The sequence below is a fragment of the Grampus griseus genome (assembly GCF_964374135.1).
Source record: "Grampus griseus genome assembly, chromosome: 4".
In the NCBI taxonomy this organism is placed as follows: domain Eukaryota; kingdom Metazoa; phylum Chordata; class Mammalia; order Artiodactyla; family Delphinidae; genus Grampus; species Grampus griseus.
Window position 1 is genome coordinate 99,569,463 of NC_138997.1, and position 27,818 is coordinate 99,597,280.

General features: G+C 43.7%; 1 protein-coding gene across 2 annotated transcripts in view; it reads left to right on the forward strand.

The window, feature by feature from the left end:
• The first annotated feature begins 773 nt into the window (after positions 1-773).
• Positions 774-27,818, forward strand: part of FAM184B (family with sequence similarity 184 member B) — a 114,311-nt gene continuing 87,266 nt past the window's right edge. For both annotated transcript variants that reach the window (XM_082652778.1, XM_082652779.1), the window contains exon 1: positions 774-932. In XM_082652778.1, coding sequence (XP_082508904.1) covers positions 786-932 — 147 coding nt within the window. In that variant the 5' untranslated portion in view covers positions 774-785. The remainder of the gene's footprint in view (positions 933-27,818) is intronic.

A 27,818-nucleotide genomic window follows, 5' to 3' on the forward strand; every position in this document is an offset into this window, starting at 1 on the left:
TTCCCTTTGGTAATCTCCTGCAATTCTCCCGCAACGTCCGGGGTCCTTCTTCAAATGGGGGAAGGGGGGCTCCCACCCTCAGCCCAGGCAGGGGCCCAAAACGTATGCCCGGGTCCCCGCACCTCCTTGCGTCCCCGCGACTCGCTTTCCCCTCCCCGCCCCTCTCTCGGCACCCCGCCCCTCCCCCTCAGCCCTCAGCGCCCAGCTCCGAGGCTCCGGAGTCGCTGGCTGAGTGCACCCGTCAAGGTGCCCGGTCTCTCGCCATCCATTCGCCAGCAGCACGTCGCCAGGGTCCCTTCCCCACACCAAACGCCCCAGCTGCCCGAGGCTGAGGCCGGCTCTTCTTTCTCCTTGGCCTGGGATGCCCACCACGGGCGGGGTCCGTCGCCACTGAGTCCGGAGCCCGGCGCCACCCACGTGTCCCAGAGCGCCGCGCCTGGCCGGCGCAAACCTCTCCAAGGCCACTGGCTTCTCGTCGCTGAAGCTGATTGCAGGCGAAACCCGCACGGGCCCGGGAGCTGCGCGCGGGTCACGAGCGGCACGTGCGGTTTCTCGGCGTTTCGCCGCAGGGTGCGGGTGCCCGCAGAGCCAGCAAGCGAGCGAGGGCCGGAGGAGGAAGGGTGGGCGCGCGGGAGCCACGCGGTGGCGCGGGCGGCGGGACTGCAGTGCCACCTCTCCCGAGAAAGCCCACACACTCACACGCCCGCGCGCGCAAGCACCTACACACCGTGGGCATCGAGAAGCCGAGCCATCGAGAGGCTTTGAGTGCCTGACGCGTTTCAGCGATGGCTTCTGCCCTCAACAGCAAAATTCACGCTCCCGGGACTTGCCCGGGCTCCAAAGCCGATGCCGGAGGTGGCGCCGACTGGAGAATGGACTGTGATCCCGAGATGCACGTGAAAATGTGCAAGAAGATCGCCCAGCTCACCAAGGTAACGTGAGGCGCTGCAGGCCGGCCAGCTGCGCGTCCGGGGCGCCCCGGGCCGGGGAGGGAGTGCGGACGCGCCCGAGGGAGGCCCAGGCAGAATCCGAGCTGAAACTTTGCCTCGGAGGCCAACCCGGAAGGGAAGCGGTCCTAAATCTTGGTGACCTTATGGAGACACCATCCTAAAGCAGCTGAGAGAAAGGATCCTTGCCAAGGAAACTCCTACAACCTCCACGCTGAGCAGGTGGCCTGTGCTCCCAGGGTGGGAATGTGAATCGAGTTGAATCAGTGCTGTGGGGTGTGTGTGTGTGTGTGTGTGTGTGTGTGTGTGTGTGTGTGTGTTTCCTTGCGGGCTCTGCTCAAGTGATAGTGCCTGGAATGTTGTGATTTCATTCATCGCCGTACTTTACAGGCGGGGAGGAGGTCATGTGGGCTATTTAAACATTTGATTCATTTGTTGAGCGCCAGCAGCTTGCGTGTCACCGTAGTAAACCTGGAAGGCAGCCCAGGGGACTTACTATCAAACTGGGTACAGAGCATAAATGGGGAAGTGAACGATTCACCATTTAATTACTGGATTACAAAGGACCTCGGGAGGTCAGCCCCTCCATCTCCCTACCTCATCCCAGAGCCCTGATTGAACCTCCAGGAACTGTGATGTCTTCCTTATGAAGACCAGCAAGAAGATGGACACCCTGTCCTTTGTTAGCCCCCTGCAGCTTCCCAATTAGGAGCTCCTTGTGGTAGGTTCCCCTCCTGTGCCTGTTGTGTAGACGGAAAACAACATCCCTCTCTGTCTTTTATACAAGGTCCCGAGTGCTTGAATTTAGCTAGTTGCCTTGGGGTTTCCTTTCGATCTCATAATAATTACTCCTGATAACATGCCTGCTAGTGGAACGTCCGGTCCAGGTTCTGAGTATGGGACATACTCTCTTCCCCAACTATCTTCCTCCCACTTCCCACACCCACTTTTTTGTGGGATCACAGGCATTTTCCTCCCTGACTATTTTGCCAGAAGGAAGAGAGCACAGAGACCTGGAATTGGACACCAGCTGCCTTCTCCTATCCCTCCCATTAACTTCTCCACATTTTTTGCAAATGAGCCTGTATCCAAACAGTGATCTCTCTCTCTCTTTTTTTTTTTTTTTGCGGTACGCAGGCCTCTCACTGCTGTGGCCTCTCCCGTTGTGGAGCACAGGCCCCGGACGCGCAGGCTCCGCGGCCATGGCTCACAGGCCCAGCCGCTCTGCAGCATGTGGGATCTTCCCGGACCGGGGCACGAACCCGCGTCCCCGGCATCGGCAAGCGGACTCTCAACCACTGTGCCACCAGGGAAGCCCAAACAGTGATCTCTTTAGTCAAGGATGGAAACGGGGGAATGGAGATACTCCTTGGAGGCCTTGGCATGTGCTGCTTGGCACCACTGATCTAATCTGGAGTCATTCAAATAGTGACATCGACCCAAAAAGGTATTGATTTGAGGCGCTGGGCACAGTATAAGGCATCTTCATCTTCAAAGAACCTAAAATATTTTTGGAGAAATAAGGTTGGAGAGAAACCTAAAAGACACTGCTCTGTAATCAGTTGCTAAATTGGATGTTTCAAGTTGTGAGTGCTATAGAAGTAGAAACAAAGGATAAGTCATTATGGATAAGAACATTTAGGAGAGACTTTATGGAAGAGATGAACCCTGAACTCGGTTTGAATTTATGAAGTGCCTACTGTGTGCCAGGTGCTGTGCTCAATATTGATGGCATAAAACTGAGTAAGATAGGAACCCTGCCCTTGTGATGAGACAAATGCATAAACAGATCATTTCAATATAATGTGGTAATGGTAGTCATTCTGCCCATTAATATTGATATTTTGGCACAATTATTATGTGCCAAGCACTGAAGGATACGGCAGTGAAGAAAGCAGCCATGATCCCTAGTGCATAGTAGGCAGTGTTTCTCAAAGTATATTCTGCATTAGAAATCACAGTTGATTCTTATTATGTAGGGCCCCTCTTTACCATTTTTCATGCTAATTGTTTAAATTAGGCATTTTTAATATTGATATTGATATGCCACCTTTCTTTTGGCTACCTTTTATATGTGATATTTTCCATCTCTTTATATTTAATCTTTCTGTAAGTTTTATTTTAGTTGTATCTCTGATAGGTGAATTTAATCCATGTGCGTTTACTGTGATAACTAACATATTGGGACTTATTCTTCCATCATATTTTGTGTTTTTCATTTACCATCCTGGATTAGTTAAATGATCTATATTCCCTCATTTTCCACTGCTGGTTTGAGCGCTTCTGGCATTATTCCTATTCTTCTCAGCCTTGTCTTTTATTTTTCCACATACTTTTTTTTTCTTTTTTTTTTTTTTTTTGCGGTATGCGGGCCTCTCACTGTTGTGGCCTCTCCTGTTGCGCAGCACAGGCTCCGGACGCGCAGGCTCAGTGGCCATGGCTCACGGGCCCAGCCGCTCCACAGCATGTGGGATCTTCCCGGACTGGGGCACGAATCCGTGTCCCCTGCATCAGCAGGCGGACTCTCAACCACTACGTCACCAGGGAAGCCCCTCCACATACGTATTTAACTATAGTTTTTCTAACAAAGTTATCACATAATTCTCCCTACAAAAGAGCTTTGCATACTTTACCCATTTAACAGCCCTCCCCTTTCCCATCTTGTCATTGTTGTCTAAAGTTTTTTACCTTTTAAAATTTACAATCGTTTTTATACTTGAGTTCATTAAATTTACTGACATTTCACCAATTCTTCTACTCCCTATTTTTTTCTTGAATCCACAGCCTTCTCTTTCGGTTCACTTTTCTTCTAGCTGAAGTTCATCATTTAATAGTTCTTTCCGTAGGGGTCTTGGTGGGGTAAGAAATTCTTTGTATATTTGAAAATGTCTGTATTTTGCCCTCACTGTTGGATGGTTGTTTACTTGGGTATAAAATTCTAGTGATGGGACTTCCCTGGTGGTGCAGTGGTTAAGAATCCGCCTGCCAATGCAGGGGACATGGGGTCAATCCCTGGTCCGAGAAGATCCCCCCACATGCTGTGGAGCAACTAAACCCGTGCCCCTCAACTACTGAGCCTGTGCTCTAGAGACTGCGCATGCCACAACTACTGAAGCCCGCACACCTAGAGCCCGTGCTCTGCAAGAGAAGCCACCACAATGAGAAGCACATGCACCCCAATGAAGAGTAGCCCCCGCTTGCTGCAACTAGAGAAAGCCCACGCACAGCAACGAAGGCCCAACACACCCCAAAATAAATAAATAAAATAAATAAATTTAAAAAAATTTCTAGTGAACAGCTGTTTTCTCATAGCACAGTGTTGATAGTGTTCTATTGTCTTCAGATACTAATTGCTGCTGGTAAAAATCCTACTGCCAATCAAATTTTCATTCCTTTGTAGATAATCTGCCTTTTCTATTGGTAGCATTTGTGTATGTGTATTTTGACGTTTAGCAGTTTCATTAGAACTCTCTAGTTGGTAGTGAATGTACTTTCTATTGAAGACTCAGGTGCTCTCTTTAATTCTGGAAAATTATCAATGATTTTGTGTTCAGATATTGTTTCTCTGTCATTGCCTCCATTCAGTTTTCTGCAACTGCCATTAGGTGAGTTAAGGTCGCCTCTCCATCCATATCCTAAAATGTTATTAAAGATCTTTTTGTCTCTATTGTATCCTGGTGAATTCCTTAATCCTGTCTTCCTATTTCCCAATCCTCTAAATAATATGTCCAATCCAGAGTTTTTCCCATCTTTTAAGTTTTATTTATTTATTTATTTATTTATTTATTTATTTTTATTTTTTTAGTTTTATTTATTTTTAACATTTATTTATTTATTTATTTTTGTCTGTGTTGGGTCTTCGTTGCTGCACGCGGGCTTTCTCTAGTTCTGGAGAACTGGGGCTACTCTCTGTTGCGGTGTGCGAGCTTCTCATTGTGGTGGCTTCTCTTGTTGCAGAGCACGGGCTCTAGGGGAATGGGCTTCAGTAGTTGTGGCATGCAGACTCAGTAGTTGTGGCTCGTGGGCTCTAGAGCACAGGCTCAGTAGTTGTGGCGCACGGGCTTAGTTGCTCTGAGGCATGTGGGATCTTCCCGGACCAGGGATCGAACATTTGTCCCCTGCATTGGCAGGCAGATTCTTAACCACTGCGCCACCAGGGAAGCCCCATCTATTAAGTTTTAGAATTACATTTTTCATTTCTAAGATTTCTGTTCTTGCTTCCTTTCCGTCTGATTTTGATAACGTCTTAATTTTTATAGCTTTATTGAAGTATAATTTACATACCATAAAATTCATCTAAACATACAATTCACCATCTTTTAGTAAATTTACAGAGTTGCTGCTCCATAACCATAATCCAGTTTTAGGACATTTCTATCACCATCCTTTGTATCCATTTGTAGTCAGTCCCTGTTCCTACCCCAATGCCAGGCAACCACTGATCTACTTTCTGTCTTCATAAATTTATCCTTTCCATTTATATCAGTGAAACGATACAACATGTATTTCCATCTGGCTTTTTTCACTTAGTTGCTAAATCTCAGCATCATGTTTTTGAGGTTCATCAATTGTTGTAGCATATGTCATTCATTCATTCCCTTTTATTACTCAGTAGTATCCCATTGTATGGATACACCATTTTCTGATGATCACATTCCCCAGTTAATAGGCACTTGGATTGTTTCCACCCTGGGGCTATTATGAATCGCGCTGCTACAGACATTACATTCCTGCGCACACATTTTTGTTACTCTTGGGTAACAAAATTACTCTTGGGAATGGGATTGTTGGGTTGTATAGTAAATTTATGTTTGACTTTCTAAGAAACTGCCAGATGACTTTCCGAAGTGACTGTACCATCTTACATTTTCCAGCCTACTTTTCCAGGAGGATCAAGTACCACCCCAGGCACCCAGTTCTCAAATACAGTGAAGTGTACGTCTCCCTTTCCTCCTCTGTGCACTCACTTCCCTCTGATATTTCCTCTCCTGAAATGACTTCATCTCTATACGTTGAATTCTACTTATCTTTTAAGTCTCACTTCCCCCAAGAAAAATCTTTGAAAAAAATCTCACTTTTGTAATTAATCATGTATTCATTAATCACTAATTGTATACTCGTTATTTCTTTCTTATTAATCTGTTTTTCCAGAAGTTTGTACAATGTCTGCCACATAGTAGACCCTCAGTAAGCTTGTTAAATTTAAAGTTTCTGCCTACGGATTTGGTTAATATTTCTTTCATCATGCTTATCCATCTGATATTATAGTTGATTTGTATATAGTATGTCCCTTAAGATAATAAGCTCCTTAATTTATTCACAATCCTTTGCACCTGGTAAACACTCATTATGTGGGGTTTTGGGGGGGGGTTGTTTTTTATATTTATTTTTGGCTGCGTTGGGTCTTCGTTGCTGCACACAGGCTTTCTCTAGTTGCGGTGAGTGGGGACTACTCTTCGTTGTGGTGCGCGGGCTTCTCATTGCTGTGGCTTTTCTTGTTGCAGAGCATGGGCTCTAGGCACGTGGGCTCAGTAGTTGTGGCTCGTGGCCTCTAGAGCGCAGGCTCAGTAGCTGTGGCGCACAGGTTTAGTTGCTCTGCGCCATGTGGGATCTTCCCAGACCAGGGCTCGAGCCCATGTCCCCTGCATTGGCAGGCAGATTCTCAACCACTGCGCCACCAGGGGCGCCCTCATTATGTGTTAGTGTAGCAAATAAATATTCATTTACACGGTGGTCCAAAGTCCAGGATGCACATTAAAATCACCTGGAGAGATTTTAAAAACACACCAGTGAGACGATAACTAAATGCAATGTCTGATCCTAGACTGGGTTGTATCCTGGAGGTAAAAATGCTACAAGGAGATGATTGGGTCAGTTGACAAATTGAATATGATGATAGAGAAAATTAAAGTATTCGTATCAATGTTAAAGCTCCTGGCGTTGACAAGTATACCATGGCTGTGCAAGAAAAATATCCTATTCTAAGAAAATGCACCTTGAACTTATTTTTAAGGAGGTGAGTGTGATGTCTTACTCTCAAAGAATTTTATTTTATAAATAAAATAGAGGAAATAAAAATAGAGAGCAAATGATAAAACAAATGGGACAGAATGTTAAGAATAGGTAAATGGTATGTGATGTTCTTTGTACTATTCTTTTTCTGGCAGTTTTTTTCCTAAGTTTGAAATTATTTCTAAATAAAAGTTAGAAACAAACAAAAGGAATACAATACCCGGGCTCCATCTCAGAAGGAGAGAGAGAGGTGACAGGCACTGCTATTTTCTGAAGCCCCTTAAGATCTCTAATGTTCACACATTGTTGAGAACCACCAGTTTAGAACAACTAAAGGTTTAAACAGTAGAGTGGGCACAGAGGAGTTAATTGGGAGAACAGGAGGTTCCAAATCCATTTCCCCTTAAAGTCTGTGAGATGCTTTGGTCTTGAAAGCATCAGGCATGTTTGCCCAGCCCTGTCCCTGGGCCCGTTCAGCCAGTCCCTGCTTTTGCACCTGCCCAGAAATCTCCAGCTGATTTTTCCTTTTGTAGGTCTCTCCACATCCTCATATCCAGAAGCGTTAGCATCCCTCATACCCAGAGATTCCCCAATTCCCATTTTCAAGGTGGGGTGGCATGTCTTGCTCCCCAAATACAAGTTTAGCCAAGACCCTTTTATATTAGAACATGAAAATGAGGGGGAAAGCACGTGTTCCCTCTCCATAAAGCCTCCCTTGAACTGAAGGCTGACTCTTGGGAGCCCAGCCCACAAGCATGACTCCATATACCCGTGGGACAACCCCTCATCTGGAGCAGTTTGAGGAAAAGTACCCAGGAGGCAATGAGAGTCCTCTTAGTGCCAGAAGCTGCCAAGCTGAAAGTATAAGAAGTAAGATAACCCCGACAGACCCTCTCCGTCACCCTTCCTAAATGACGTCTGCCAGGATCTCGGAAGACCCTATAAGGGCTACGGTGGAATCAAGTGCCTGCAACTTCTGCACATTAGTAATGTCTTATGATTCCCTAGTATTTGTGTCCTTTGCACAGCCTTTGACATACTTACTCATACTCTGTGTGCACAGCAGTTCTGCATGGCAAGGAGACGAGCACCATCTCTAATTGAGAGAATTAATATCTGAGACCCAAGAAAGTGCCAGTATTCTTGCCTGACGTCACATTAGGATGTAGTGACAGAACCAGGGCATCCAGAACCCAGTGTTAGGTGTGTGTGTGAGGGTGATGCTTCTTCCCTGGTCATCCTTGTGTTTCCGTAACCTCTCTCAATCATCTTTAGTGCTCTTTCCCAGGTGAGGGGAAATGTAGATCTAAGCAGTGAGGCTGAGGGCCGGAGCTGGGTCTGCAGAGCTCTTTCCTCTTTCTCCCTTGTTTCTTATGGAGTGATCTGCCCATAGAAGCACACATTCTTCTCTGTCAGCCGTGCCGTCGATTTTACAGGGGTAGGTGCGGTTCTGGGAGGAAGAAATGCCCTGGCCCAGTATTGTGACTAGGTGGGTAAATATCAGGAATGCAGCCTGCCCGTGGGTATGTCACATTCTTTAATATTATATCGGTAATGTGTTATTTTTGGTCTCAAAACAGCCTCACGCCTTGGTCTTGTATTTCAATTAGTTCGTTGGAGAAGAAGGATTTTGTTTATTGGGCTTTCCTAAAGACCCACCACACAGATCTTAGGATGAATTCCGTTTTGAGGAATTTGGTAAAGCGTTATAGTAAAAACGAATTCTGTCACTGGGAGAGCATCCTCACCTGAGAGCAGGGGACCTCTGAGTTGCACTGTAGCACTTATTTGTAGATCCTTCCTTCCTTCCTTCCGTGGGAGGTTCTGGAGTTCAGAGTCACCACTCCCAGCACAGTAGCACAACCAGACCAAGCGAACTGTGTCTCCCCACGTTCCAGAACCTTACTGAGGTCTATGGAGACACATTAGCGGGGACAGTCATATTGGATGTTGAGGGGAGAGAGTGGATTGTTTAGGGATGGGGTAGGGGGACTGCTGGTATGGAGAATAGACCCTGAGTATAAAATCAGAAATATTAAGGAAAAGAATTATAATTTCTACTCCAGGTTATCTTTTAAATGAATTTAAACTTGATTTATCTCTAGAGGGGTGCTTCTTACTCTTATTTATATTAATAAATATAAAAGAAAATTAAATGTGAATAAAAATGAGGTCACCTGGAGACCTAACAATTTGGGGGTTACTCTTGGAACGCTCTTACTCGTGATCCCTGGATGGCTGATATCAGCTAAAATGCTACCTCTTCAGAGAGACTTTTCTGACTTTCCAATCCAAAGGGGCCAACCTGCTTTATCTGTAATTGAGAAAAATAGTCCTTTCTTCCTTGGTGATTTGTTGTGAGGGTTCACTAACTTAAGGAATGTAAGTGGAGCATCTCACCCGGCGGAGGGACTATAGTAAGCCTGATAGATGTTGCTTTCCCTTCTCTTGCTCAGCTAGAAGAATTGCAGAGGGGCAGGACCACTGCCCAGTTGTCAAAAACGGCAACTAGGAACAAAGCCAGGCCTTCTCTGGACTGGGAGGCCAGGGCAGTGTCCCGGGCAGTAGGAGTGACGCTTACTGCCACACGAGTCCCCAGCAGCAGGCTGCCACTTGAGCCCTGTGTTCTTATGGCTTGAAGTTGTGGAAGTTTCATTGCACCCACTGACTCCCTTAGTTTCTCTGAAAATACCCTCCTGCCTGCAGGAGGCTGCGTAGGGACAGATGTTTAAACAGTTCCATACCAGTTTGCTTTAGGATTCTAGATTTGAAAACTGCAGATCTGTTTTAACAGGCCCTCTCTGTTGGAATCTTTTAGTTTAACAAAGTGACGCATAGGGTGTACAGACAGCTATCTCACAGAAATCTTTTTGCCATCAAACAGGATGAAGTACACCTTAAATTGGGTGTCTTTGAACCCTACTAAGATGCCTCTACTTTTGCGTAACCATTCTGATCTCTGCACTTCCCCCCGGCCTTGCTCCAATCCTTTCTCCACACAGCAGCCAGAGTGATACTAAAATTGAATCATGCCCTCCTACACTACTGTAGAATGTTGCAGCTGCTTTGGAAAACAGTCTGGTGATTCCTCAAGTAATTAACAGAGAGTTATCATATGAGCCAGAAATTCCATGCCTAGGTATAAACCCAAGAGAAATTAACTTGTACACAGTATTCAGAGCAACATTATTCATAATAGCCAAAAAGCCGGAAATAAATGAAATGTCCATCAACCGAAGACTGGATAAATAAAATATGGTACAAAGTACAATGGGGGTAGTGACTGAGGGGTGCAAGGTTTCTCTCTGAGTCATGAGAATATTCTTCAGTTGACTCTAGTGATAGTGACACAACTCTGTGAATATACTGAAAGCCATTGAATTGTACAGTTTAAATGGGTGAATTATATGGTCTCAAGAATTATATCTCAGTTAAGCTGTTAACATTAAGAGAAACGAAGACAAACTGAATTTTCTCCTGTTTGAATCCAGTTCTGAAGCAAGTCCTGATGACTTTACCCCATAACGCAATGAGTCAGTCCACCTCCCTTCTGCATTTCTGCCTCCGCCCTAGTCCAAGCCTCCTTCCCCTCTGGCCCCCAACCCCTGCTGCGGTCTCCTCGTGGTCTACCCTTGCCCCCGCTCACAGCGGCAAGAATTATCTTATACAGTATAAACCAGAGCATGCCATTCTTCCGTTTAGAACCCACAAATGGCTTCTCATTTCACTTGGAATAAAATGGGTTCACCTAAAGTAAATTCTTTAATATGGTCCCTTGAGGTGGCTGCTGTCTACTTCTCAGCATCATCTCCTTGGCCACACTGGCCTTCTTTCAGGCTTTCAGATGGGCCAGGCTTTTGCCACCTGGAGCCTTTGTCCTCGTGGTTTCTTCAGCCTGCTCCTGGCTTGGTTCAGATGTCTTCAGGGAGGGCCTCCTTGCTCACCTAGACCATGAGATCTCCTCAGCTGCATCTGCTGTTTCCATTTTTCTCCTCTATCTGTTAATCTATTTATGGCCTCCTCTTCCCCACTAAGGAAGTTCCTTGAGGGCAGAAATTTCTGTCTGCTCTGTTCTCTCCTATACCCCCTGGTGCCTAGAACAGTGCCTGGTTAGTGATCAGTGCCCAGCAAGTGTTCGTGGATGGACTAAATGAACAAAACCCTTCCTGGACCTCCCGCGGCTCCTAGGATAAAATAGCACATTTCAAACACAGCCTAGGTACAGTCGTCTTATGGGAGAGTGGGAAGGCTCCTTTCTCAAGGCCAGAACTCAGGAGGTGCTAGCATCTAATTTCTAGTTTTCTGAGCACAGTGGAGAACTGGCATATCTGACAAATAAGTGGACATCCCCCATGCCCTCCCAGGCCAACATCTGACTTAGTCACTCCCAGCACCTGACCACAGACACAGGGTTGGACCAAACTTGGTGCCTCCATGTGGTCAGATCCACATTCCTTCAGAACACTAGAATTACGAGATAGAATAAAAACAACGGTGACCAATCATACACAGAAATCACAACCATTTTAGAAAAATCAAGAATACAGAGAAGCAAAAAGAAAAAGATTTTAAAGTATCCCCAAACCCATAATAACTACAGTGATACAATAACTAATACCATTTTTTGCAGAGCCTACTATCTGATTTCTCATACAAATATAGACATGTGATTTTTAAAAAGAGTTATATCACACATAACTATTGTGTTAGCTGGGTTTTTTCCCCTTCACGGTAAATCTAGAACCCTTCAACACAATTTTTAATGGTTGTGTCAATAGTCCATTGCATAAATGTTGCATAATTTAACTTCTTTCATTTATGACACACTTACTGAGTGCCTTTTATGTGCCAGGTAAAATCCCTTATCTCATGGACCTTACAGAGAGAAGTAGAAAGGAGCTCTCAAATACAATAGAAGCCCTCCTAGTCAATGTCATGTGAGCATTTTGAATAATTGAAAATGAAAACTATAAAAGAAAAAAAACCTAACATACATAACTTTTTAAACTTAAAACAGGTGTCAGCACTGAGTTCCAGTGGGCAGGTGCAAACAGTTGTTAATTAAGAAAGGGAGGGGATGCAAGACAAGGGAGGAACAGTCAAGAGAAACAATAGGACAGCCTTGGGGCAGGGTCCTGGTTCCCATCAAGGGATACACACAACAATATCTTGGAGCTGTTTTGCAGAAACTGAAACCTCCACAAGGTGGGAGAAGTTAACTGTGTGCTGCCCACAAGCAAGTAGACCCAAGACTTTTTGGAGCCAGAAGGTTGATGATATTGACTCCCACTTACCTCACCACCAACCGATCAGAAGAATGTCCACCAGCTGATCATGCCCTCTTTGAACCATTACTATAACACTTCTCCCAACCCTACAGGTTGGGACACACATTTCTGAGGGCATTAGCTTGCTGTGGCCCCTTTTGCCTGGCAAAGCAATGAAACTATTATTTTCTACTTTACCCAAAATTTAAAAAAAAAGGGTCAGCAAACCATGTCCCAGGCCAAATCAGTCCGCTGCCCATTTTTATATGGCTTGTGAGTCAAGGATGGTTTTTACATTTTGAAAAAAAATACAAAATAAGACCAATATTTGGTGACACATGAAAAGTACATGAAATTCAAATTTAGTGTCCAAAATAAAGTTTTATTGGGACACAGCCATGCACGTTCACTTAGAGATTGTCTCAGGTAGCTTTTGTGCTAAAATGGCAGATTTGAAACATTGTGACAGAGACTGACTAAAGCCTAAAATAATTACTGCCTGGCCCTTTACAGAAAAAAAGTGTGAGGATCTCTAATTAAAACATGTGGGTGGGGCTTCCCTGGTGGCACAGTGGTTGAGAGTCCGCCTGCCGATGCAGGGGACACGGGTTCGTGCCCCGGTCCAGGAAGATCCCACATGCCGTGGAGCGGCTGTGCCCGTGCGCCTTGACCGCTGAGCCTGCGCGTCCGGAGCCTGTGCTCTGCAACGGGAGAGGCCACAACAGTGAGAGGCCCGCGGACCGCAAAAAAAAAAACAAAAAACCAAAAACATGTGGGTGAACACTCATTCACTAATCATTTCATGTGAGGCTCAGTTTCAATTCTTTGGGACGGCCTGCTGATTGATATTTACCTTATTTGTCTTGCATAAACTACAGCTATAGTTAGAGTGACCTTTTAATTAATCATCCAAACTGAGACACTTCTGAGAATTAAAGGGGGCACTAAACCTATTTATTTAAAAAAATTAAATAGGTTTCAGGTGTACAGCATTATAATTCAACATCTGTGTACACTACCAAGTGATCACACCACAAGTGTAGTTGCCATCCATCACCATACAGTTGACCCCCTTCACCCTTTCACCCGCCCCCAACCCTCTTCCCCCTGGTAACCACTAATCTCTTCTCTGTGCCTATGAGTTTGCTTTTGTTTGTTTTTGTTTTTTTAGATTCCGCATGTGGGTGAAATCATACAGTATTTGTTTTTCTCCATCTGACTTATTTCACTTAACATAATACCTTCAAGGTCCATCCATGTTGTCCCAAGTGGCAGGATTTCATTCTTTATTATGGCTGAATAGTATTCCACTGTGTGTGTGTGTGTGTGTGTGTGTGTGTGTGTGTGTATCCATCTTCTTTATCCATTCATTCATTTATGGACACTTAGGTTGTTTCTGTATCTTGGCTATTGTAAACAATGCTGCAGTGAACATCGGGGTGCATATATCTTTTCAGATTAATGTTTTCATGTTCTTCAGGTAAATACCCAGAAGTGGAATAGCTGGGTCATGTGGTAGTTCTGTTCTTAATTTTTTGAGGAATCTCATACTGTTTTCCACAGTGGCTGCACCAGTTTACAGTCCCACCAACAGTGGGTTCCCTTTTCTCCACATCCTCACCAATATTTATTTCTTGTCTAGTCAATAATAGCCATTCTAACAGGTGTGAGATGATATCTCATTGTGATTTTGATTTCCCTAGTAATTAGCGATGGCGAACATCTTTCCATGTGCCTGTTGGCTACCTGTATGTCTTCCTTGGAAAAATGTCTATTCAGAGCCTCTGCTCATTTTTAAAATCAGGTTTTTTTTGGTTGTTGAGTTATATGAGTTCTTTATGTATTTTGGATATTAATCCCGTATCAGATATATGATTTGCAATTATCTTCTCCCATTCAGTAGGTTGCCTTTTCATTTTGATGTTGGTTTCCTTTGCTGTGCAGAAGCTCTTTAGTGTGATGTAGTTCCATTTGCTTATTTTTGGCTTTTGTTTCCCTTGCCTTTAGAGTCACATCCACAAAAACATCACTAAGGTCCATGTTAATGAGGTTATCGCCTATGTTTTCTTCTAGGAATTTTATGGTTGCAGGTCTTACATTCAAGGCTTTAATCTATTTTGACTTAATTTTTGTGTATGGTGTAAGATAATATCTAGTCTCATTCTTTTGCATGTGGCTGTCCAGTTTCCCCAACACCATTTATTGAAGAGACTGTCCTTTTTCAACTATGTATTCTTTGCTCCTTTGTTGTAAATTAATTGTCTATATATGTATGGATTTATTTATGGGCTCTCAATTCTGTTCCATTGATCTGTATGTCTGTTTTTGTGACAGTACCATATGTTTTGATTACTATAGCTTTGTAGTATAGTTTGAAATCAGGGAGTGTGTTACCTCCAGCTTTGTTCTTCTTTCTCAAGTTTGTTTTGCTATTTGGGATCTTCTGTGCTTCCGTACAAATTTTAGAATTATTTGTTGTAGCTCTGTGCAATATGCCATTGGAATTTTGACAGGGATTGCATTGAATCTGTAGTTTGCTTTGGATAGATTGGACATTTTAACGATGTTAATTCTTTCAATCCATGAACATGGAATATCTTTCCATTTATTTGTCTTCAATTTCTTTTCTCAATGTCTTATAGTTTTCAGTGTACAAGTCTTTCACCTCTGTGGTTAAATTTATCCCTAGGTATTTTATTCTCTTTGATGCAACTGTGAATGGGATCATTTTCTTAATTTCTGTTTCTGTTAGTTCATTATTAGTGTACAGAAAAGCTATAGATTTCTGTATATTGACTTTGTATCCTGAGACTGTACTGAATTCATTTATTCTAACAGTTCTAACAGTTCTATACTGAATTCATTTATTCTAAAACTGTTCTAACAGTTTTTTGATGGAGTCTTTAGGGTTTTCTATAGGTAACATCGTGTCATCTGCAAATAATGACAGTTTTTTTCCTCCCTTTCTTATTTGGATGCCTTTTATTCCTTTTTCTTTCCTAGTTGCTAATGGCTACGTTGAATAAAAGTGGCAAGAGTGGGCATCCTTGTCTTGTTCCTGATCGTAGAGGAAAAACTGAAAGCTTTCCACCATTGATAAAGTTCTGTTGGTTTAAACCACAAGTTTGTAGTGACTTGTTATAGTAGCCATGGGAATTGGGTCCATTGGCTAACTTTCACAATATCCTCTTCATCATTACCAAAGACTTCTTCCTTCTCAGACCTTTGTGAGGTTCTTGCCTCTGATAATTGTCAGAATCAACTAGTGAGCATTTTTAACAAAAATTGAGACCAGTGCATTAAAACCTTTGCGTGGGGCTCAGGCAATTATGCGTTTTAAAAGCTCCACTGGTGACTGTGACTTTAGCCTGACTCTAAAATCACTGCAACGGGTCCTTGGCCTTTGGTCTATATAATATGTCCAGGTCTGTTGCCTGGCCCTGGACTTGCTCTGTCTGGTAGCAGAGAGACTGTGTGTTTGTCTTATTTCTTCTGCTTCTCTAGGAGCTCTTTAGGCCAGTGCTGTTCAAATGTTAGTATTAAACACAAATGGCTAGGCCCACCTGCAACATTTCTTATTCATTTGATCATGGGTGAGGCCTGAGAATTTGCATTTTAAACAAGCTCAGGTGATGTTGTGGACTACAGTTTGAGAAAGCCTTTAGGATCATCAGGGCTCTCTCTTTTGCCTTCCTCATATTTGAACTTCCAGAAGCTTCTAGCATAGTGTCCTGCTCTCAATAATAATAATAGGGGCTGAATTACTTAGAACTGTGAAAGCCTTGATGACAAGGACCTTGCATTATACCTTTTAAATATATCTTTAGCACCTCCATTAATGCCAGGACACAGGGGGTGACAGTAGGAGACATATTAAACGGTGGGTGCACCAGCAAATCTCCCATCTATAAGGGATGTTAATGCATCTCTGGGTGCCATCACATCACAAGAAATGCAGAAGGATGCCAAAATGGCAAAAAAAAAGACCCTGAAGAGAGGTATTGTGCACACCTCAGTGGCTGTTTCCAGTTTAGGTGTGACTTGGAAGAGGTTGTGAAATAATGAGGAGTACAATAAAATGCTTTGTGAAGGAGGACACCACTGGTTAACCTCAAGGCTTCAGTTTTGCTGAGTAAATATGCAGGTTTGGGGCTAGAGCTGAATTGCTCCAGACAGTAAAAGAAAGATTAATCTCCCCTCAGCAGTTCTGCTCCATCCTTTTCCTCATGTTGCATTCAGTCTCTTAAATAGGCATTGACCAATTGCAGGTTTGAAGGAATGATAGATGTTAACCTGCTAGTTTACCCACGTGTCTTGGTCTAGCTTTGCAGTCTGCTGATGATTTTGTTATGATTAGGATTACAGAAGCATTTGTGGGTAGAGTAAGGATCATGCAGATAGGATGTGGTGGGTGGGTTGCGTGAGGAGTGATAGCTTCATATTTTGAAGACAAAGTTTATTTAGATCATAGTTTTGGTTAAGCCAAACTAATTTCAAGGAAGTGAAAAAGAAGCTGTCACTGGTTTTCATCTATTTTCTTCCCAGGGTGCTCTGCCCAGGGTGCTCTGCCCTTGAGAAGCATACCCCTCAAACATCTGCTTTTCCTTGCACTTGCAAGCTCATTAATGGCCGTTTCCCAGAGAGAGACCCAGAAATAGCCAATTCCATTAAAAGGCTTATCATTAAGTACAATACAGCTCTTTATGTGGGAGGATGGCCTCTGAATAAGAGTCCATTAGGGCTGTGGGCTAGAAAAATGGGTCAGCTTTTTTTTAAGGGAGAAATTAATTCAGCAAGCAAGAGCCAGAAATACTGTGACATTCATCCTGTACAGCTTTTCCTCTTAACGCTGCCAAAGTGCGTCTGTCCAGACCTGCTATTCCTGTCCTCAGGCCCCTGGAGCAGGGCCCATTTGTCCTGAGGAAGCCAGTGAATTGTATGGTGACAGCCTAAATAAACATGAGCAAGGAGATCAGAACTGAGTATAGGGGGTGTGTGTGTGTGCATGTGTGTGTGCGCGCGTGCGCATGTGAGCACACACACCCTGAATATAATCTAAACCAAGAAAACAAAAGTTAATCAGTAACTTATTCGCTGACCTCTTTCCCCTTTGCTAGGTCCTAATGTCAGTTTCATGAGAGATGGCTCATAGCCAAGTCCATGTGGTGCTGTCCCCAGAGAAGAGCTGAAAAAAAGAAGCTTGTTTCCAGTATAGGAGGCAAATGCTTGAAAGGACAGTCCAGTGTCCAGTCTCCTCCTGCTAACTTAGGCAAGCTGATTCACAGGGCGTGGTGGGCCCTTGGTAGCTGCGGTCAACAGGCGGAGGAAGAACTAGAGCTGAACAAGTGGGAGCTGGGGAATAAGCATCCTGTTGAGAGTAGCCAGGGACACAGTGTCCAAGAAGTACAGAAAACACAGGAGTGAATCAGGCACATATCTGCAGTGGGAGAGCTGGTCAGCTGTGTGGGCCAGGACAGTGAAGGATTCCAGAAGGTGGATGATTCAGAATTCAGAAGAGCTGCGAGTCAGAAGTGGATGTTCTGCCCAAATTCAGCAGGATGCCCTGCTAGTAGGTTATGGACATGAAGACTCAACTCTACAGAAGGAGGGAATTGGCAGAGTGGCAGGTTCTTGGCAAACAACATAGAAAATTTAACAAACTTGTAAGACATTCAAGGAGGAGATGTCTTGTAGGACATTTGTCGTCTAGTTGTGCTAGATTGGATTTTGCATTATTGTTCAGTAAATATTCACTCACTCTTATTGCCCTCCCCTACCCAAAGAGCAGAGAGTCTGTCCTCATCCCATCCATGATGGGCTTCTTGAGATTTGCTTTGGTCTGTGGAATGTTAGAGAGTGTGAACACAGGCAGAGGCCTTAAATATGCTCGTGCAATTTGGTGATCACCATGAGAAAAGCATGTGCTGATTGGCCTCTGCCCCTACAGCCTAGTGCTAGTAAGCAGACCCGAATCCAGCTCACAGCCTCAAGCCAAGCCCAGACAATACAAGACCTGAAATGCAGGGCAGATCCACTCAGCCAAGCCCAACCACGGTTACCCTACATGAGAATAAATGCTTCTTGTTGTAAGTCATTGAGTTTTGGGGGTAGTTTGTTATGCAGCATTATTGTGGGCAGTCCCTGACTAAGACAGAAGGGCTAGAACTCAGAAAAGATATCTCAACTAGAGATGCAGTTTTAGGAATTATCAACTCCTAGGGGTTAGTCCATTTATTTGTTTATTTACTCATTCACTCAGCAAATATTTGGTATGAGCTGATTCTAGGCTGGGTACTTATTCATTGATATGGAGGAGATTGTCCAAGATCCTCATGGAAATAGGTCTCTTGGCATCTTTCCCAGGGAGAATTTGCCACGTAAGAAAATGCTGTCAAAAACAGAACATTGGGGATTGCTAGCCCATGAAAGAGAGTCTGAGAAAGAGCCTTCTGAGAGGTACCAGGAGACACAGGTGAGGGTGGTGTTTCATCTGGGAGAAGAAGCCTTCAAGAGGGAGCATTGACTGGTGGTTGGTGCAAAGAGGGAAGATGGGTTGAGGCCTAAAAAAATGTCATTATGAATAGTCATTGGTGGCCTGGGTGTCTTTAGAGTGATGGGCCAGGGTTGGGAGAGCCTGGTGCTGAGAGCCATGTGTCGGCTTCTGTATTAGTCAGCTTGGGCTGACATAGCAAAATGCCAAAGATCCCATGACTTAAACATCAGAAATTTATCTTCTCACAGCTCTGGAGGCTTGAAGTTCAAGATCAAGGTGCCGATAGTGTTGGTTTTTGGTGAGGGGTCTCTTCCTGGCTTGTAGACAGCATCCTCTCACTCTGTCCCCACATGGCCTTTCCTCTGCACACATGTGGAAGGAAAGAGATCTATGGTGTCTCTTCCTCTTTTTATAAAACACCAGTCCTATCAGATTAGGATACCACCCTTATGACCTAATTTAACCTTAATTACCTCCTTAATTGCCCTCTCTCCAAATACAGTCATATTGAGGGTTAGGGCTTCAACACAGGAATTTGGGAGGGAACACAATTTAGTCCATAACAGCATCAGGAGACTTGGTTCTGTTTCCAGCCTTACCACTGCCTAGGCCACCCCTTGAACTTTCCCCAGGACTCCCTATCATGATCTAAAAGGCATAGCAGCCACCATACCTACCTGCCTCAAGGTTGCTGCAAGGAGAAAGTGAAATAAATTCCTTGTATCTCTGGGGCAAGTCAGGGGTACAGTCAAGGTTTACTTAGTTGCAAAAGGGATCCTGGATAACCACCCCTACCAAATTCTATCCTCCCTTTCCCTGTGGGTCCTGGATGGGCATCTGTTTTCGTGTTGGCTTTTCATGCCTCTTCGCTGCTGCTGCTGGTTGCCTTCTCCATCTGTCCTCCTTGGGAAGAGAGGCTCCTCAGAATTTGTATATGAATTCTTTATGAACTGAGCATGTCATGAAATTCTGAGATGTTTACAGGGCACAATGTGATGCAGGGAAAGAGCCCTAGCTATACAGTCAGCCAGGCCTGGATTCACATCACCGGCCTGCCACAGACTGTCTGGAGCCTTAGAAAGTTATCTAACAGGTTCCTTAGATTCCTCACCTGACGAATATTGGAAGGAGTGCCCACCTTGGTGTGTAGAGATGGCAACTAAATGACATAGTAAATGGATGAAAAACACACCAGCGAATGGATGAAAATTTTCATGGCTTAACTTTAAGAACCTAGATGCCTGGTATCCAACTTTGAGCTGCTTTCTGAGCTATGATGCTGTGCAGTGTGACACCCCTCCCAACGATGCAGGCTAGTCCTACCCCTGTAGAGATGGTCCTTGGGAAAGTAAAGGTGTCCAGGCAGTGTCCACCACTTGGCAATGTCTGCAGAGGCAGGACAGCACATCAGGGCAGTGAGCTGATCCCTAAAGAGAATGAGTCCAGTGGAAGCAAGGATGTGGAGCTAGAGGAGACTGGGAGAAACAAAAGCCAGTCCCATGAAAACCCAAAAGGTTGATGGTGCTGAATGTTTACTGGAGGTTCAAGTCACATTTCCTTTGAATCTCAAGGACAGGAAAGGATGCAAGCAACCTGTGTCCATCAACAGATGAGTCGATAAAGAAGATGTGGTATATATGTGTGGTATATATATATGTGGTACACACACACACACACACACACACACACACACACGGAATATTACTCGGCCATAAAAAAGGATGAAATTCTGCCATTTGCAACAGTATGGATGGACCTAGAGGGTATTATGCTTAGTGAAATAAGTCAGACAGAGATAGTCAAATACTTTATGTTATCACTTATTTGTGGAATCTAAAAAATAAAACAAACAAATGAATAAAACAAAACAGAAGCAGACTCACAGATATAGAGAACAAACTAGTATTATCAGTGGGGAGAGGGAAGAGAGGAAGGGCAAGATAGCAGTAGGGGATTAAAAGACACAAACTACTATATATAAAATAAATAAACTACAAGGATAGATTGTACAGCACAGGGAATATAGCCAATATCTTATAATAAATTTAAATGGAGTATAATCTATTAAAATACACTATTTGTATACCCAGAACTAATATAATATTGTAAATCAACTATACTTCAATAAAAAAAGGATAGGATAGGGCTTCCCTGGTGGCGCAGTGGTTGAGAGTCCGCCTGCCGATGCAGGGGACACGGGTTCGTGCCCCAGTCCGGGAAGATCCCACATGCCGTGGAGTGGCTGGGCCCATGAGCCATGGCCGCTGAGCCTGTGCATCGGGAGCCTGTGCTCCACAACGGGAGAGGCCACAACAGTGAGAGGCCTGCGTACCGCAAAAAAAAAAAAAAAAAAAAAAAAAAAAAAAAGGATAGGATAGGATGCCCAAGCTGATGTGAGGCTTATATTGCCTCTGAGGAAAGATAGACTGAGTTTAGTCACAGCTTCAGAAGTTTGCTCTGTCAATCACCTCCAATGCCTTGGTGGTTGTGGTACTTAACAGTTCATAGTGCTGCAGAAGATCTGTGTCATCTGCACATTTCAAGTATATTTACCCCAGAAGGTGTTAGAACTCAGTTGAATTCATTCATTCCTTCCCATATTTCCAATGTGTCTAAAACTATCTCCTCTCTATAACACAGAACAGCATTGACCAATTTCATGGCAACGTTTTTGAAGGTAGAGCTTGGTGTGGAACCTTGGCAGTTTTATGAAATATTTCACACATATAAAAATGCATAATACCTATATGGAAGGTACAAAGAATAATGATAAAATAAGCACATGTATTTACTATTCAGCTAAAGCAACAAGACATTATCAATTACTGTGTCCCTCCCTAACTGTATTTCTTCTCCTCCCCAGAGGTAACCACTGACCAAACTTTTGTATTTGTCAATTCTCTTGCTTCTCTTTAGGGTTTGCTACATTTCTCTAAACACTAGTAAACAATATTTGGGTTTTCTCTTTTATAAGATTTTTATATAAATGGTATATTCTTCTGGAACTTGTATTATTACTTAATATTGAGAGTTTCATTTTTAAAAAGGATAAACTGAGTTTAAATGCATTGTTGTTACACCTGGGGGAGTTCTGAATAGGCCAAAAGAGGCTGAGCCACTTTTTCTCCACCTTTTTCCAACTACCTTTTATTCCCCTTTGTATTAGGCTTACTTGACTTTTTTACTCCGTTAAATCAGGTAAACCATCTGAGCGGAGAGAAAATGAAGTCCAGCAGCGCCACCAGCATGCAGCGTAGGGAGCCACAGAAAGGAGGAGGGTGTCCTTGTGATCCCTGAGCTGTGCACCGCTGTCGCTCAGGCACCTCCTCCCACTAAATGCCATTTAACGGCCCCCGAGAATCTTATTTATCACCCCTTTCGCTTCCCTGTGGGAGTACCCTCACTTATGCAATAAAAATGACAAGTCACCCTCTGCAGATGCTTTCAACAGGCACTAGAGGTCAAAGCCGTCTCTTCCTCTTGCCTTGGAAAACATGGTACCTGTCACATTTCTGAAACAGATACAAAAACAAAAAAACCCAGCCTTCGAAATTATCTTCACAACAGACAGCTCCTTGGCCACAGAGAGGCAGCTTTCTGGCTTGTTGGTTCTAGGATGCACGCGCCCATACTGAAACCAATTATGGGCTATATGAAATTTCAGTCAAATATACTGCAGTCGCCGATACTGAATAAATGATCACTAATGGCTAAACTGACGCTAAGATCATCATGAGATAGTGCTGCTTCAAAAAGTATATAGCCTAAGTCCCTTTTTTTTTATATCATGGCCTTCCTCTTTTATTTTTTTTAATTTTTGCTTTATTTATTTACTTATTTATTTTTGGCTGCATTGGGTCTTCATTGCTGCCCACGGGCTTTCTCTAGTTGTGGACAACACGGGCTACTCTTCATTGCGGTCCCCGGGCTTCTCATTGCGGTGGCTTCTTGTTGCGGAGCGCAGGCTCTAGGCACGCACAGGCTTCAGCAGTTGTGGCTCACGGGTTCCAGGCTCAGTAGTTGTGGCTCAAGGGCTCAGTTGCTCTGCGGCATGTGGGATCTTCCCGGACCAGGGCTCGAACCCGTGTCCCCTGCATTGAGAGGCGGATTCTTAACCACTGGAGCTAGCGATGACCTGGAGATGATTTAGTCATTCTCCCAGTTCACACACTAGAGACTAGGGAAGCTAAGGGGCTTCTCCGAGGTCACACAGCTGGTTAGTAGCAGGGGAGGGTTAGTTGGAGGGAGATCATTAGTTTTGGTTTTGGTGTGTTGAGTTTGGAGGTCCTGTGAGACATCCCAGTCAGGTGTCAAGGAAATAGTTGGATATTTTTGATGGTCCTTTAGGAGAGAGGTCAGGGTTTGAGTTATAGATTTGAGGGTGGACAATGTTGAACATTTCACTCACACATATTTCAACCCTGATTCTGATGTGTGCTGCAGAGGCTGGAAAGCTTAGAATTATATTTCTCAGAATTCCTTACTGCTGGATTTCTTGATGTGATTCTGGCGATACCAATCATGTGCTCCCCAACAAGACATTTATTGTCATTTTATATAAATTTTGCCATGAAAATTTCAAGTATTGATATATACAACATTTCAGTGTACTGTTTCCCTGTTGCCCAGTTTCAAAAATGACTAACATATGTTAACTTTGCCTCCTTTGGACCCATATCTACTCCCTACTTCTGTATTATTTTAAAGCAATCTCAGAAGTATTTCATCCATAAATATTTAAGTGTCTATCTTTGGAAGATAAGTATTCTTTTTTTATAGCATATCCTTAATACCATTATCACACTGAAAAAATTAACAGTAAATCCTCAGTATCACAAAATATCTGTTCTGTTCACATTTCACCCATGTTTTCTTCTAGTAGTTGTATTGTTTCATAGTGTTGTCTGATAAAATTTTTACAATTTTCTTTTCAAATCGGGATTCAAATAAGGATTTATATATTGCAGCTCAACTGGTTGATATGTCTTTTAGGTTTCTCTTTTTTTTTTTTTTTTTTTGCGGTATGCGGGCCTCTCACTGTTGTGGCCTCTCCCGTTGCGGAGCACAGGCTCCGGACGCGCAGGCTCAGCGGCCATGGCTCACGGGCCCAGCCGCTCTGCGGCACGTGGGATCTTCCCGGACCGGGGCACGAACCTGTGTCCCCTGCATCGGCAGGCGGACTCTCAACCACTGCGCCACCAGGGAAGCCCATCTCATTGTAGTTTTGATTTGCATTTCTCTAATGATGAGTGATGTTGAGCATCCTTTCATGTGTTTGTTGGCAATCTGTATGTCTTCTTTGAAGAAATGTATATTAGGTCTTCTGCCCATATTTGGATTGGGTTGTTTTGGTTTTTTCATATTGAGCTGCATGAGCTGCTTGTCAGTTTTTAAAGGCCTCCAGGGAGTGACAGCCAAAACGCTCTCTGGGCAGCCAATCCCAGCATTTAATAACCTCCTCTGAATTACATGATTGTATAAATTATTGACAGCAAGAGAGCGGGCTTTAGTAAGTGGGAAAATTGCCTTATTTTTAAAATAATGCTGCGTTCCATTTAAATACATTTATGAACTTTTTACGTGAGTAAAATATACATAGAGAGCAGTTTTAAAATCCTGTTTTAATAAAACTTGGTCCTAAAATTTCAAGCTGACTTATTTATTCCTAAAACATTTTTGAATTCCATTTTGTGCTAGGACCTGGGTTAGGAATAACCTGATGGGACCCCTGGTAGATTAGGAGACAGATTCTGATGGGTGTGACATAACGGAGGGGTGAAGAGGAACCCACAGGAGGGACCCCAGTGGAGTGGGTGGGGAAGGATGAAACGTCAGGGTAGGGATCAAACAGGTGTGAGAGGAAACAGCACCAAAAGCCCAGCTACCAAAGTTGAAAGGACATTTTGGTTTTGCTGACTGAAGGACGAGCAAGCAAATTAAAACCCTGTGAGCAAATTAGGCATAGCTGCTCCCTTCAAGGGCAAATCGCTGAGGTTAAGAGAGGAACTCAGGAGTCGGTCACACTACCTGCCAGTGGAAAAAACGTGCATTGCTTTCATTTTCACTGTCCTTTTAATTTTAACAAGTGCAGCTATCTCGGATTCGGTATAGGCCAAAGCTTTTTTGCAGTGATACTAGATTTATGAGTGCGGTCCTATATCAGTTTGGGAATTCATCTGCAATTCTCATTTACATGCCTGACTTGTAGAAAGTGTCTTTCTTTCTTTTTATTTTTATAACATTTACACGTTTTATGTCGTAGACAGTTGGGATACCCTGGGCATCCTCTTGAGGTCTAATTTTGGGGATGTCTGTGAAATGGAGCCACACTTAAAATGTGAATGTGGCCTGCTGAGATCTCCAGAGGTTCCTTTCCACTTTAAGAATGTGGCTCTCTGTGAGCAAAACAAAACCCAAAAACAGTTGTCGTTATTCATTTGTTCATCTATCTAGTTACCCACTGCCCCTCCATTCCCCTGTCCCATTCACTCACTCACCCACCCTCCCATCCATATTCTTCATCACTTTCTCACCCATGCAGCTTCTGCCTAGCCCCTCCTCCATCTGTCTGCCCTTCTCCCCACTTTCCTATCCATTTACTCACCCATCCATCCATGTCAGACATGGGTTCGAAATCTCTCTTGAAACTCCACTTCCCAAACCCTTGTTCTTTCTCTTGTACTGCGATGCTCTCCTTCCAGCAAGGTACGGTGGCACTAGTTCCATCAGCCTCTAGCTCCCCCAGTTACTGGTATTGGACACCTCCAGGCTCAGTTCTGCCCACTCTGAGCTAGGGAACACAGAGCCAGTCATTGTGTGTCAAGAGTTTCTGTTACTTTCCATGGTGGCCTTGGAAGTCATCAACTTCCCTGAGCTCCTGGCCTCTGAGGAACAGCTTCCATCCCACTATTCTTCTACCTTTCTGGACCTGCTTACCTGGTTCTGTAGGGTCAGAATCAGCTCTCCAGACTCCCTGATTTCACCACATCTCTTAGGTACTGTATTTGGGGCTCCCAGATAGCCAGTTAGGATGCAATTGTGGAAGACACAACAGTCTTAAAAGTTTAGAGGTATGTTATCTCACATAACAAGAAGTCAGGAGGTAGAGCCTCTCCGTGGCTGGTAATTCAGTGTCTCAAGGATGTCACCACAGGCCACGTGCTTGCCATCTTCTCCGTCCTCTGCATATCAACGCTTTCCTCCTTCAGAGTTTCTCAGTGGCTGTCGCAGTTCCAGGCAACACACAAAGACAAGACAACATCTCCTGAAGAGGAAGGGCATTTTCTCCTTTGTGCTTCTTTTTATTTATAAGGAAATCTTTCCCAGAGGTCCTTCAGATGTCTCCTTGGGTCCCCTTGGCCAGGACTGAGTTCCACACGCAAATCAAAGTGAGTCATTGATAAAGGAGACAATACTGTAAGGCCTGGTTTAGACCAGGCATAATTCACCCTCTGAGCCCATGGGAGGGGTCAGCTGAACAAAATTGGGGTTTTCTTGCCAAGGAAGAAAGCAGGAAAGGGTGTTGGGTAGGCACTATCGGGTCTGAGATACTGAAGATCAAAAGTTTAACACTGGAACGGAAACGTGGACTAACAGAGCTCTGTGTTTCTCATTAGTCAGGGGCTATTTTCTTCCCAGGGGACATTGGGTTCTCAGTTAGGGGCTATTCCTCACCCCCTGGAGGACATTAGGCAACATCTGAAGCCAATTTTGGTTGTCACAGTGGAGTAGAGGAGAGCTGCTGGCATCTAGTGGGTCAAGGCCAGGGGTGCTGCGATGTCAAAAGTGCCGAGGTTGAGAAACCTTCCATTAAAAATATGAGAAGATGAAGCATGATGAAAGAATAAAGCTGCATTTATTTTTGTTTGTTTGTTTTTGTTTAATTAATTAATTTATTTTTGGCTGCATTGGGTCTCATTGCTGCGCATGGGCTTTCACTAGTTGGGGCGAGCAGGGGCTACTCTTCATTGCGGTGCGTGGACTTCTCATTGCGGTGGCTTCTCTTGTTGCGGAGCACGAGCTCTAGGCGCACGGGCTTCAGTAATTGTGGCTCGCAGGCTCAGTAGTTGTGCCACAGGGGCTTAGTTGCTCCACAGCATGTGAGATCTTCCCGGACCAGGGATCGAACCTGTGTCCCCTGCATTGGCAGGCAGATTCTTAACCACTGCACCACCAGGGAAGTCCCTAAAGCTGCATTTATGAACGTTAATTAAAATGATTTAGCCCACTTTTTACACATCTGTGATACTTATTTGTAATGTCTTAGTGGCATCTCTGGGAATTGAGGTTCAAGGGATTAAAACAGGACCATGGGAAGTAAGTCAACAATTTTTGCCAACAAACTTGTAAAGGTTAAAGAAGAGGAAACACACGATAGTGAGGGTATGGTGATGCAGACATTTGTTTAGCCTGGTGGCAGTATGAAATGGTCCCACTGTTCTCAAAAGCAGCTTGACAATGTGTTGATAACTCTTAAAAATGTTCTTATTCTTTCATCCTCAAATTCTGCTTCTGAGAATTCATTCTAAGGGGAAAATCCAAAGTATGAAAAAAAGCTTTAATGCAAATCTTTATTCTAAGCACCATTATTCATAAGAAACATTGAAAATGACTTAAATTTCCAGCAATAGGTGTATATAGCAATAAAATATAGAGGTACGTGATGGAATTTTATGTCCACATTAAGCATGATGTTTAGGAAGAAAAAAATCGCTCATAATGGTAAATGCAAAAATGAAGAAATGAAATTGATTACATACCAGGATCATAGTTATGAAAATAAATAACTTAAAGCATATACATATAAAAGCAACCTGGCAGGAAACACATGAGAATGTTAGCGAGACTATTTCTTTGTACCAGTGGGGATACAGGTGATTTTTATTCTTCTTTTGACTTCTTTAAGGTAATGCAACCATGTTTATTTTAGCTTATTATGTTCAAGGCAACAAATGCTGAATCTATAGGTTGTACTAACAATTCAATATTTAGATCTGTTTCTGTTGTGGGTTCTTTTTTTTCCGATCCCTTCTGTCTTCCTTTTTCCTTTCCTCTCAAGGACTCCTGAACTGGGGTACCTTGACAATAAGAGACTTAAAG